The 13,399-nt window shown below is 38.7% G+C and overlaps 1 protein-coding gene across 7 annotated transcripts in view; it reads left to right on the top strand.

Moving 5' to 3' along the window:
• The window catches only part of mki67 (marker of proliferation Ki-67), a 117,325-nt gene that overhangs the window by 38,898 nt on the left and 65,028 nt on the right, over positions 1 to 13,399 (top strand). For 6 of the 7 annotated variants that reach the window (XR_011345286.1, XR_011345287.1, XR_011345288.1 and 3 more), the window contains one exon: positions 1,003 to 1,120. Coding sequence is in view for 3 of the 7 variants with exons in the window: in XM_069899655.1 (XP_069755756.1) it covers positions 1,003 to 1,120 (118 nt within the window). In the remaining 4 variants the exon portion in view is untranslated. Of the gene's footprint in view, positions 1 to 1,002; positions 3,690 to 13,399 lie in introns of those variants that run through there. The other variant, XM_069899656.1, reaches the window with a different exon arrangement.

The raw sequence follows: 13,399 nt of genomic DNA, 5'->3' as shown, positions 1-13,399 counted from the left end.
AAGTTGAAAATAGAACCAATCGCACCAAATTAATTTTGCAAGCTTGAAAGTATTCAAGCGACATGATTAGCGTAGTGGTTAGAACAACATGGTAACAGTGCCTGCGACCTGGGTTAGAATCTGGCACGAAGGAGTTTGAGTTCTTCTTGTCTCTTCATGCATTACCTCCTTCCCTTCAACGTGAATGGAGATTGTAGGTTAATTGGGTAGAAACTTGCAAAATAAATTTAAACCAATAAACTAAAATGTCAACATATCATAAAAACTTTCAAGATGTATTGCAAGTTTTTGGTAACAAAACTGAAAGGGACACTGGAAAAGAGTGAGAAGATATCTTCATTCTCATTTGGTCAAACAATTCCATCAATGCTCGTTACCTTGCAATAGGGTGTGATAGTTCTGTTTTCAACTATTATACTTTTACAATTTTTACTAAAGCATTTGCACTTATGCTACTTTTTAACAATTAGATGTTCTTGCAAATCATTATTTGTTGATTTTTTTTTAGCCTTTCCAGTCAAGATTTGCTATGCTTTTCCACATTAATGTTTGTCACAGATTTAAGTAATATTTTAAAACCATGTCTTTGTTATCAGAGTGAAGTTCTGATTTGCAGTTTATCACTGCTTGTTGTGTACAACTTGGCTGTTGCATTTCTTAAAGTACAATCGGTATATTGACTCCAATGTGCTTTTAGACATACTGAGGGATATAAAACGCCTTGTTGAAATGCAAGCTATTTATTTCTCAAGGGAATGTAATATTCATTGAGAATTATCAAGTGTTGTATTTTTAAATCAACTTTGGTAATCTAATATAGCCAACTCAATCCTGATGCTCTAGTTGTCTTAGTATTTTGGATTTAACCACTATTTCTGTTGTAATAATCTCTCTTCCTCAAATGTTTGAACTAATAAATCATGTCTTGTGCAAAACAGTGTTAACTGGTATTTTAAAATTTGGGCTTTAAATAAAATATTTGTTTTCCTTTTATCTTCATAGAAAAGGTGATTGAAAAGGAAACTAGACAATGCAGCAAAACAGTTAAAGCTGCTGCAAATGTAAAAAAAGGGCTTTCTATCGTACCACCAACTGCCAAGTCAAAGGGACCCACAACCAGGTCAAGAAAATAGAAAATACCAAGTGAAATATTATTCTATATTCGTGTATATTGCTGAAGTTATACTCTAGATGCATCTATCTGCATTCTAATTTTCTTGTCATTTTAATGCATTTACATAGACACAATATCGATGAGCTGTGATATATTGTTTAGTAAGATGCTTAGTTGGTTGGGGGAAATAAGAATATATTAATGCTGCATTGGGATTTTTAGAAATATGAAATTGATTTAAAAGTTTGCAGGGAGGAAATAAATAAAGCAATAATGTATCATTTGATGAGAAATGTGCTGTTTCAACTACAGAGTTTTTATTCACTTAAAGTTTAAAAAAAAATTAAAATGAAAAAAATAATTAAAAGTTTAACTCTATTAGATAATGAAGATTTTGCTTCCTGAACACTTTTTTGGGCTACTAATCCCAAAAATCACCTTAAAATTTTATTATCACGTACTGTTTTAGATACAGATATGACCTATTTTTGTGATTTCCTGTCATTGTCAGTCTACTGGCACATTGCGCACCAAGCAAGCTGTTTTGGTCAGTCCAAGCATGCCTGGCATGCACTCGTGCTGGTGCTATGCAAATGATCTCTTGGGTCTGGCATGCTTAGTCATGATATATGCAGACAGGCTATAAAAGTAGCTCACCTAGAGATGCTGTGTATTACATTGATGTAGATTAAACACCTCTTGATGTACATGTTCTTCAGGCAATAGTATGGTGAGCATTTATTGTCCAGTAAGATTCAATACAAGAGAAATATCCTGTCAATATCACAACAGCTGTGATGTACTGTTACATTTTTACATGACCTTGAGTGAGATTACGCTTAAGGCTCAGAGATGCAGTGTGACTGCACTTATTAAGAAAGGCTACGAGCTCTCCATAGGTTGTAAAATTGGGCTCCTCATTTGTTGTGCAACATCTGCAGTCAAACCTAAGAGCTTGGCTCAGAGGTACTTGGAAGTCAATGCCATTTGTTACTTCTGCCTGTCTGATGTATCAGGCTTCTCTGCTAAAAATAAGAAATCTCTTGAATACCCCAGTCTGCCTTCAGCCATGAGACCAGTGCTGCTGAAGGGTTTGCCAGTTCCGAAGCCACCAGAAACATGGGGTGCAGATGAAGCTCGCGCTATGCATAAACCAGATGTGGAAAATGACACTGGTCCAGCTGTGGAATTGTTTATGCCTGGTTATCTTCATCTGATAAAAACACAGAATTTAATTACCTGGTCAGGAACTTAGGTTTGCTAAAAACAGAAACAGAACTGCTTGGATGGGCTTTGCTGTCATCATGTACGAAAATTTCTGACTCCAAGCCATCAGGAACATTTGAGAAACTTGTTTATGCAGGTTGACAACCTCTGTTTCTGCACTGATATTGGTGGGTTGTTAAGGGGTTTGGGTTATATGCATGACCCACAACAATGGCATCTTATAGATTCATCAAAGTTGAGCCTAAAAGCTGTCCTGTTGCACAACAATTTTCACCCTTCAGTGCCCATTAGCTGTATGGTAGACTTGAAAGAAACCTATGATAACTAATGAAACATATAGCACAAGTACAACTGGAACATCTATGGTGATCTAAAAGTACTGGCAATGCTACTAGGAATGCAGCTCCGATATCCCAAGTAGTGTTGTTTCATTTGTTAATGTGCTAGTCACATTACATTCATAAGAACTGACTGCTCAGTAAGCATTTGGTTTCAGGTCAGAAAGGTGGCATATAAACCACTTGCTGACCCAACAAAGATATTTCTGCCTCTTTATTTAAAACTCAGTTGATGGAAAAAATTGTGTGATGGTGATGAATTTTGCTATTTGAGACATCTTTCCAAGAATAACTGATGTGAAGTTTAAGGAAGACATTTTTGTTTGTCCACAAATCAGACACATCATCAATAATGGGCAGTTCAGAGATCTGCTAGTGAGGCTGGAGAAAATAGCATGAAAGGCTTTTAAAGATGTTGAGAAATTTACTTGGGAATGACAGAGCACTAAGTTACAACCGGCTGATTGACAACATGCTACAAGCATCCAATTGCAACATGTCATTGAAAATTCACTTTCTGCATTCACACTTGGACGACTTCCCTGGTGATTTTGGTGCAGTCAGTGACGAACACGGTGAAAGGTTTCTCCAGGACATCGAGACCATGGAAGAATGGTATCAGGGCAAATGGAATTCATCAATGATGGCCGACTATTGTTGAACACTGACAAAAAAAAGGCATCAGATGCTGAGTGCAAACGAAAATTAGCAGGAAAATATTTTGAGGTTAGTTGAACTAGTCCCTGTGTCAGCATCATTATGTGATTAAGCATGCTAAATTCAATAAAAGTTGATGTTTCTCCAACTTCCTACGTGATATGGCAAATCTGTAATTATCTTTGTTCAGCTTGAAATTGTCTATCATAATCCCAATTTATTTTCAGGAAGCAAACCTTTTGGGGGAATAAATGTTGACCAGTGCTATTTGAATCGTATAAAGACATTGCATTTTATACTCTGCTTCAAATTTTTGCAAAACTTTATTTTAGCAATAAATTTTGTATTAAGTATTCAGTGTCTTATCTTTAAATTTCATACATTTCATTAGAAAGAACTCCAATTTAAATAGTTAAACTGCTGAGCAATTCACATTGTAAATTCTGTTCTAAAGTAAAATTTAAAGAAATACCTGGAATTAGAAATCACATCATTTTATGCTTTACATTTTCATCGATTGGTTCAGTACAGCATGTCTACCCAGAAAATAATGCATAATTACTGATATTTTGTCTTGCATTTGTTTTCAGTCAATGTTCAAAAGAATTTGTTGGCAATTTTAGAAGAAAAGGCCTCTATTTTCACTGTCTTTACATGGGTTTACTTAATACATAATGCTCTTTCGCAGATATCTTAGGAGGTACTTGATGGGGTAGATGGTTTGAGAACTGTGGCGTACATTTTGCTGTTCCGAGGGCTTCCATGTCTATCAAATGCGCGGGCTTGAGGTTCTTAATATCATCTTGCATTCCCCTTCTCTATTTTCGGCAATTGTGGGTTGAACATTCCCAGGAATCAGTGCAGAGTTGTATTTCAAGGCTTTGAGCATATCCTGGATTCCTTTTATCCATCCATGTGGTAATCTCTTCCATTTCAGAGGTCTGAATAATGTTACGTTTCGGGCATATGACTGATGTGGGGCAGCATGCAAGTAATGTCTACAACAGAGCCAATCTCAGTGAAACAAGGCTTTGAACCTTTCACATCATTATAGTTAAGGGCTCTGATTTGGACAAACTGTCTTTATGATATTGCTCAAGGCAAAACTGGAATAGAGTCCGGAAACTAGAAAGTGATTTTATTTGGGTTTTGAAATCCTGATCATAATTGCAGTTACTGTGAAGATTGCCCAGATTTTTAAGCCATTTGGAAGACCACATATTTCTAACAATGTTGTTTCTTTTTCAAATAAGTTGTACTCCCTTTGGTGCCCAGCGATGACCCTGATGCCAGCAGTAAGATAATAGTAAGGCCAATTCCCTATCTTCAACAGCATTCTATCGTACCTGGATCTGAAGAGAACCATCAGCTAAAGTACTGAAAGTATTGCTGATCATGTGAAAAGCAAGATTTTGTTGTATGCATTAGTCCATCAGATGCAGAGATTTCAACTTCACTTACTTTTCATATTTATGACAACATACAACCCTGAGATTCTTTTACCTGCAGGCCATGCAGAATTTCTACTTATTGGTAGTGCAAAAGACTACTCAAGAACTGAATCATCTACAAAAGAGTGCAAGCAAACTTTTATACACTTCATCACTGTGGATATGAATGCCACTAGTCAGATTTAAGCAAGATGCCACACTGAGGCTGAGATTGAGGTTTCTTTGAACCAGGTGGATACCATGCCCTGCTGGAGAAAGATTTTGAAGATATCCATGATTGCATTGGCAAGTTGGTCAACAGTTTTTCAGTACTTGACTGGCTAATCCATCCGGACAGCTTGCTTTCCTTGGGAGCTTGGAGATCATCCTTGTCTACTGACAGTAGAGGATCATTGCCCAATGGCTTGTTCTGGTAATCAATTGGCTCTAGAAGGCATTGAGTTCATTTGGGAGTGAAACTTTGCTCTCCTATTGCATTGGATTTGGTTAGGGATGGTAGAGTACAGACCTAGTGTATGTGGCAGAGCCTGAAGATCTGAGAGCAAGAATTCATAAATAAGAGAATTAATGTCTTTTATTAAGTAAATATCAACAGCCTCATTTTCTCACCTTCCATGTTGCCCTTATTGGGGCAGGATTGACATCAAATCTTGGGAGAATGTGCATGACCTACACACAATTGAGACACAGTAAAGATATTTTCTGTGCTCTGCGTCAACTAAATTGGTCAAGTTGGTTTGATAATGCTCTGATCATCTTATAAATGTGAAAGCGCTTAATTGTTCTTTTCTGAATCCTGAGGCAAGATGGATGAATTGAACCTTGCCTGCTCTATCAAGCTTCACCAGAGTCTACACTTTGTGCCATCTCAGTATGGCGCATGTTAGTCCAATCTATTTTACTTGTCTCTCATGGTGTGGTGAGAGTCCGATGCAATGGTGCAGTTTGGTTACTGTCATCAACTTCCTCTCCCTGTTCTTTCAGTGCCCTGATGCTGCAGAAACAGTGGGTTCTTCCTGATACCTTACTAAATGAAAAGAGAAAATACTTGGACTTAAACTGCACCTAAGCACCTTCTTGGGGGCACTAACACAAATGATTATGGATATTAATTGGATGAAGTAATCATTAAAAAACATTATCAAAAGTTATACCCAGCTCAAAGATCGTTTTGCCTGGAGTTCTAGTATTTGGTGATGAGCTTTGATCACAAATTCCTGACAACTTTGCCCACCACAGGGAAGGAGACCTCAGATGCTATATTCATGACTACTTCCAAGAAGGGAGAATAGTCTGTGATTGCTACTGAGGGGGCTTCTTGCTGTCTACCACAGAAAGTCACCACCACAGTAGCTGAAGAGCTCCCGAAATCATAATTTGGATTCTGTCCACCCAAAGCCAGATCTTACATGGCAACTCCATGAAAAGAACATAGCAATGTTGCCTGCTATTCATATTTTTGTATGACAAGAAATGAGGCTGTTTGGCCCAAAGATGTCATGCCAACTCTCAGAACAATCTTGTTCTCCAACTTCTATCTCTGCAACATACTTCTACCACTTCTTGATTCCCCCACTGCTTAGTTACTCTCAGGGTAATTTGTGATGTCCATTTAATCAAATCAAGTTTGTGAGGAAACTCGAGCATTCAGGTAAACCCAGGTGGTCACAGGAAGACTGCACATAAGTAGAATGTTCAGTGGTTAAACTACAAGCCATTGTCAACACTTTCATTATGAGAAAGCAGATGAGAGAATGGGGCTTCTACTTCACAACATCAGGGTAAATATTGTCTTCAAACTACTTCTCCACAACACTGCCCTCCAACAACATTTTTCACAGAGGGACTGGAAAATGTAGACCTCTTCCCACATCTTGACAACCTTGGCAAAAGTAAATAAAAATGATAAAATTTACTGCTGGATTCAATGAGTTCGCATAACCTTTGATCAATGGAGGAAAAGAGTATTTGAAGGTCAAGTCTTCTGATGTGCTACAAAGCTTGTAGTCTACTGGGCAGCTGTGATTTCTGCCCTCTTCTGTGCATCCAAGGCAATGGAAAAATCACCAATGCTTTCTCTGCAAAGTTTTTCATTCACTGAAAGGATAAACAAAGCCAACATCCCCAGTGTTCAGGTACTAGATAGCTCAATCAGTTCCAATGAGAAGGTCGCATTCTTATGGCCAACACCAGATTTCGGAAAGCAAATGCTCTATTCTGCGTTTCATGATGGGAAGTAATGGTGGACAGTGGAATGGATTCAGTCTGTGCTCACTTGAAGCTACCTTGAAGAAATGCCACATCCCCATTGATATGTCAATAATGCACCTGTGAACTGGCTGGAACTATGGAGATATACAGAGATGCCCATCATTCTGTCCATCCTGTTTTCAAAGAAACCATCCAGGTGGAGAAAGCTAGGAGGAAAAAGAAAGCCATGAAACTCTTTAAATTTGTCAAATGTCTAGATCCCATTGAAATAAATTATAAGCTATATTCTATCTCAAATACACATAACACCAAACCTTGCACCAACAGTTTAACAATGTGTGTCTGCAAATAGATCTGGGATGGAAATAAACTTGAGAGTAGTAATGAAATTGTCATCATAAAGTTTGTCCAACAGTGGATGGATATCCAATTACTCTTCAATGAAGAATAAAGCTCTGAGTGATACAGGTTACCAAATTCTTTTCATGATTTCTTCAAGATTGAGGACAATTGTTTTGATCTGGAAGCATACCCAATTAAAAATGTTGGAATTATATTGAACAGAGCTGTTGATAAACCCATCTTTGTCTGACTCATTAAATTTCACAAACTTGTTATAACCTCAACATCACGAGTGCAAAGAGTTTTGTCCCCACTTGCGGACAATACTTTTTAAAAGAGCACAGCAGGTGGCTGAAAGTTGTGGGAGAAAACAGTAGGAATAAGCCCCCCTAATTTTCTAACAAAACTGGTGGAGAGGAATATACAACCCAAAAGCCAGATTGTTTCAAAATAAAGGTGGGAGTAAGGATGAGGCAACAACCTCCAATTAAACTTAATAGTCTGTCATATTCCATATTTCACCTCAACAACACATGAATGATGTTACTCAATGCACTGTGGTCCCACCCTGCCATTAAACTGTCATCCAGGGCCAGGTCCAAACATTCAAAAGGTCCATCAGCATGCAATGTAATTCCAAAACTCACATTTGTATCTCACAGTTTCCTCACGTTACCATTCAGCTGGCACCCAAACACATTATAAGGCACACTAATACACAGGAGAAGCAAGTGAACCATTGCTGCCAGCAGACCAAACAATTAGGCGACAAGCTCAATTTCAGCAAAAATGTCAATGAAAAAAGGTTGATCACGAGTGGACAAGCCACATCACAAAATCTGTTGCAGGTGATGTTTCTGTTCCACTTAGCCCTCTCCTGGTGTAAACATGCACCTCTTTCACAAGCCTACCCTCAAGTCTGTCTTTCAGATATTTAAGGACTTTCAGCAAACGGCTCCAGCAGGACAAATCTTTTCAAGAGGTACCAATGCTGTGGTCTGAATTGCCTTTCATTCTGCATCATTCTGATTTAATTGAACAATAGATACACAGTAAAAGGATTGCAGTAGATTAACAAGGCATCTCACAAGGCAATCGGAGGTGATATATACTGCCCTAATTAAACTCGTAAATGAATAAAGTTAAATCCTGCAGCAATTAAGATTTAAGGTGAGCATGGAAAGATTTAGCCAAGTTTTATCTGCACAAGTACAACTCGAGGAAACAGCATTCTCTGGTCCTCAGTGCAAAATATGACAAACAATACATATGTAGGACAAACATTCATATATACAAATAGATATTCTGTAAAATGAGAGTCTCAGATGGTTAGTGTGAGCCATTCTTTTGGTCAATCAGCATCTTCACTGCCCATGGGAAGAAGCTGTTCCTCAGCCTGGTGGTGCTGGTTTATACTTCTGTATTTCTTTCCTGACAGGAGCAGTTGAAAGATGTGTGCAAGGTGGAAGGTGTCCTCAACAATTTTGTTCTTCAGAGAACAATCCCCATAGATTAAGTCAATGGGGGGGGGGGGGGGGGGGAAGGGAGACTCCAGTGATCTTCTTTGCCACTCCTATGGTTTTGTAGATTTACCACTGATCCATTTCTCTGGGTGAGCGCTCCCTGTTCCATATATTCTATCCTCTCCAGAAGGGCAAGGGCTTTCCAAATGGTTTTACCAGTCGCCCGTCCCATCAAGGGCAAGACCAAGGCTAAGGTTACCCTGGTGGCATCTTTGGGTGGTTGTGGCCAGAAGCCCCAACGCATGCTAGCGATAAGAGGCCCATTCTCTATTGACTCCTGCCTTTGCTGAATATGTCCACTGCAGTGAACACTTCAGGTTCCACTCTAAGAGGGTGGGAGAGGTGAATATGGGGAGGTCCCCTTGTCCCATGGCTGGAGTAGCCATGTGGCTAAGCACTCATCTGACCAGTGGCAGAACCTGTCCACCAGTCTCTATGATCTCGTACTGGCATCCGCTTGGACCCTCTCCATTCTCGGCAATTTTCCCATTGAGGAAGGCCGACAGTGGGGGGGGGGGGGGGGGGTGGTCCACGTGGTGGGTCTGGAGCTACTTGGTTACCAGCCAGGCTTTCAAGGTCTCTGGAATACGGGGGAGATGGAAGTGGAAGTGGACTCTTTCCTCAAAGTCATCATGGTTCAGCCACATATCCCCATCACTCTGTCCCCCTTGTATGATGATCGTCGTCATTTTTACAGGATCAATCTGCTAGCCTGATTGGTGAACCACCTAACACTGCCACACTTTGACCAGCTGGCAGGCAGCTTCAATGCACCTGGCCTCTTGGCTACTAATGTGTGCCCTGGCAGAGTCCAGTGCCTCCTGCAGGGACACACGATGAAGTTTGGGTGATTAATTCTGTTCTCCCTTCTGGGAACCTTGTTTAGTGAAATCTGACTTGATACCTCACTGGCGCTTAAGTAGGGATATCAGAAACCATAGGGCCTCCCAATTACTCCCCCTGGCCTTGGAGAACTCCGATTCCTCCAGGAGGGAGGCCAATGTGGTGCCCCATCTTCTCTCTGTGGGGGTCTAGCCTGTCGACTGGTATGGTGTGGCTTGCCAGTTACATCGTTAAATGGCTGAACCCTGGATATTGTTGGTCCACCCCGGGATGTTGTATTCCAACTCCAGGGTTCCCTTACTGGTGGGCTGTCTCCTGCTGCCCCCATTCATGAACAGGTACATAATACATGCACCTGTAATACACTTATTCATACAATCTCCCACCTTGTTAGTAACTCCACGTATGTTCAACTGAAACTCAATGAAACTCAAACCCTGCTCGCAGTACCAATTGTTTTGGGAATAGTATCAGATTCGGTAGGTTCATAGAGATGAGTCTGGACACAAGAATCACAATCAAAGGTAACTTTATTGTACACATGGGAATCAAACAGGGGACGATGTCAAAAGGTACTTAATCACTCAAACTACTCAATAACTATATAGCCATTCACATCATGAGGTTGGACTCCAATACTGGTAGCCACCTACATGGTCCGAGACTAAAATACTATAATGGTGTAAGCAGGCACATCGGGCACAAGGGTCTTCAATACCAGTGGTGCTTTCTTGCACGTGTACCGACTCGCAGACAAGCCTAATCCCTGTATCTTGGGGTGTGACCCAGTGTTAAGTAATACACGGTTACTAACACACTCTAATCAGATAGTGACTTAAATGGACTCTCCTAGTTCCCTGTACCAACAAAGGGGATGGCTTAATGCTAAGTAGTGCCAAACTGTACTATGGTCCGACTCGAAGTGTAGTCCACATCTGTGGACATCTCCAGAGATGTCCACAGTTAAGCCACCTGGTGTAAAGCAGCTTTCGTAGTCAGGATCAAGGAACTGTAGCATGTGTTAGAATTTATATGGTTCTGAGCTGGGTGACTGGAAATGATGACGGTACATCAATCAAATAAGCCAATTGTAAGATGTATAGTAATGGATGGGTGGGGTCCAACCACAATTGGCAGGTGATGCAACTTCTGACTAGTTCCAGACAAAGAGATCATGTGATTCTCTGCAATCCACATATAACACCTACATTTACTGCTGAGAAGATACCATTAATATTTGAGACAGGCTAGTAAACTTGCAGCTTCCCATTCTGTGGAACAACCCTTTGTGGCCGCTTCCCACCTTAGCTGTTCCAGGCTTTCCTTGTGTGTTGCCCTTGTGACCTCAAGGATTTCTCACCATAGATACATTCTGTGACTATGGTGAACTGTTGTTGTGGATCAAAAAAATGTGGTCATTACTAACCTCCTTCAAGTTCTTTCCCATGCTCCATAATCTCAGTTCACCTAAACTGCCTCACATTTTTGAACACCATTTACAAAGAATTCTATCAATGCTAATAAATGTGAGAACTCTCCGTCTTTTGGCTTTTTGTCTGAAAAATTTCCTTCATTCTGATTTAAAGAAACAAATCCACAGGCAAATATATATTTCTCACTGCTAGTTCACCAGCAGAAGGCAATAGATAAAAAAAATCATCCAAATTTCAATGGTAATATATTTCCAAGTTTATCTTATCTATAATTCAATCTTGAAACTTGTTTCTAACCTTCAATCCAGGAAAGTGAAATCAATAGCTGTTAGATTTGCATGTCCATTTCACTTTTACTGCCTCATGCTGTTTGGGGAAATCTAGTGGTCATGTTTATTGTCCTCTGCTTGCACAAGTACAACCTGACAAAACAGCGTTCTCCGGTCCTCAATGCAAATACACAGACACACAACCAGACATAGCACACATGCAGACACACAATACATATGCAGGACAAGGATTCATATATACAAATAAATAAATATTGTTTCATGAATATGAGTTTCTCAGATGGCCAGTGCAAACAATTCCTTTGGTCGTTCAGCATTCTCACCACCCATAGTAAAAAGCTATTCCTCTGCCTTGTGCTGGCAATGGTTATCTTTACAAAGTGCCACATGAACTTTTTAATATATGGCTGCCATAGTTAACATAATCTTGGTGAATGACCTAATTCCACTCTAGCTCCAGAAATCTGGAATTATTGTTGGTAAAGCTATTTTATCCCATACTCTATCCTCTACTTTGTGTGCTGTTGGCATAAGAGGCAACCCATTTCTCATGCTGCTTTTATATTCCAATTTGAACATCATAATTTTACTACTTTAATTAACCCTTTTCCAGTTAGCAATTAGATTTTCATGTATATTTATCACAAAAGGTGAAATGTTAAAATTAATTGCTGGCACATTGATCTGTTATTTTTATATGCTAAATTTAATCTACTAAGGGGTGAAAAATATTTTTTAATCTATAAAAAATGTTTTGCCTTTAATATTGAATATTATTTTTTTAAAATTGAAATTAAAGTAATAGGCCAAAAAGGAGGAAATAATATATAAATGGTTATGTAATTATTTAGAATCTACTGTAGCCTTCAAAAGATTATCTCCACATCATCTCCAAATTTAAATAATTAAATACTTCCAGTACTTATCTTCTTATCCATGGTCTAAAGCAACCTCACTCTTCACCCTGAAAATAATTTCCAGCCTTGGGTATAATATACATATGCACTTTTCTTTCCAATTAGAAACTGAATCTTTAAGTTAATTTTTAGCTTGACATTGATGAGCTGGTTTTCATAAAAGCCTAATTACACAATATGTACACGTTGGCATTCATTTCTGTCCTAGTGGCTTTCTCAAATGATGTTTGTAAAATTTGCAATTTCATATTACAGCTTAAAAATTAAAAACTGCAGGAGGCTAGCATTAAAATGAGAATTCATTTTCAGGGAAAGCCCCATAGACAAAATTCACCCTAATAGAATTGTGCATAAGGGGCTGCAAATCATGATCTATTGTTACACAGGGGAAGGCTTGTCAAAACCAGTATTGTTGGCCTGTAGTTGTATTCACAGTATTAAAACCATCAGTGAAGTCACTGTGGGGAAAAAAAATGAACATTATCAAAGAACAGTAAATTAGCGAGAAATTAAAGCATATATTTTTGCAGTTTCAAAACAAAAGGTCTCTTTATTAGAAACCTTTCTTCAGCAACTTAATATTCATAGCAGTAATTTGCATAACTAAATCAATTTCCACTGGTGAGAAAAGAACAAAGTTTTCTTTAATTTTTTTTCTTTCAATGAGCTCCATAATTTTTGATTAAAATTTTTTACTACTAGTTGAGCAATGTAAGGAGTTTAACCTCATTATTTCAGGAAAACCTTGCTATAGGAAGAACATACCTCCTTACATATTGTTCCTGATACAAAACAGACATGGGCCTTGTCAGTTTATTTAGTACTGCATACTTGTTTATGACATATTTTCTTATATTGCATAACCGTGCTATGTCCCATTATACTCACAATAAACATAAAATTCTGTGAATATTAAAAATATACTTTTAGAACAACCTTATACATTATTATTTTAGATTTGCTTCTAAAGAAGTATGATAAGTATAACAAATGACTACTGTATTTGTACACATATAACGCGTATGTATATACATATTTTACAAACCAGGCACC

The sequence above is a fragment of the Narcine bancroftii genome, chromosome 10, assembly GCF_036971445.1.
Source record: "Narcine bancroftii isolate sNarBan1 chromosome 10, sNarBan1.hap1, whole genome shotgun sequence".
In the NCBI taxonomy this organism is placed as follows: domain Eukaryota; kingdom Metazoa; phylum Chordata; class Chondrichthyes; order Torpediniformes; family Narcinidae; genus Narcine; species Narcine bancroftii.
The sequence above is the reverse complement of the archived record's forward strand: the minus strand, read 5'-3'. Positions and strand labels throughout refer to the sequence as shown.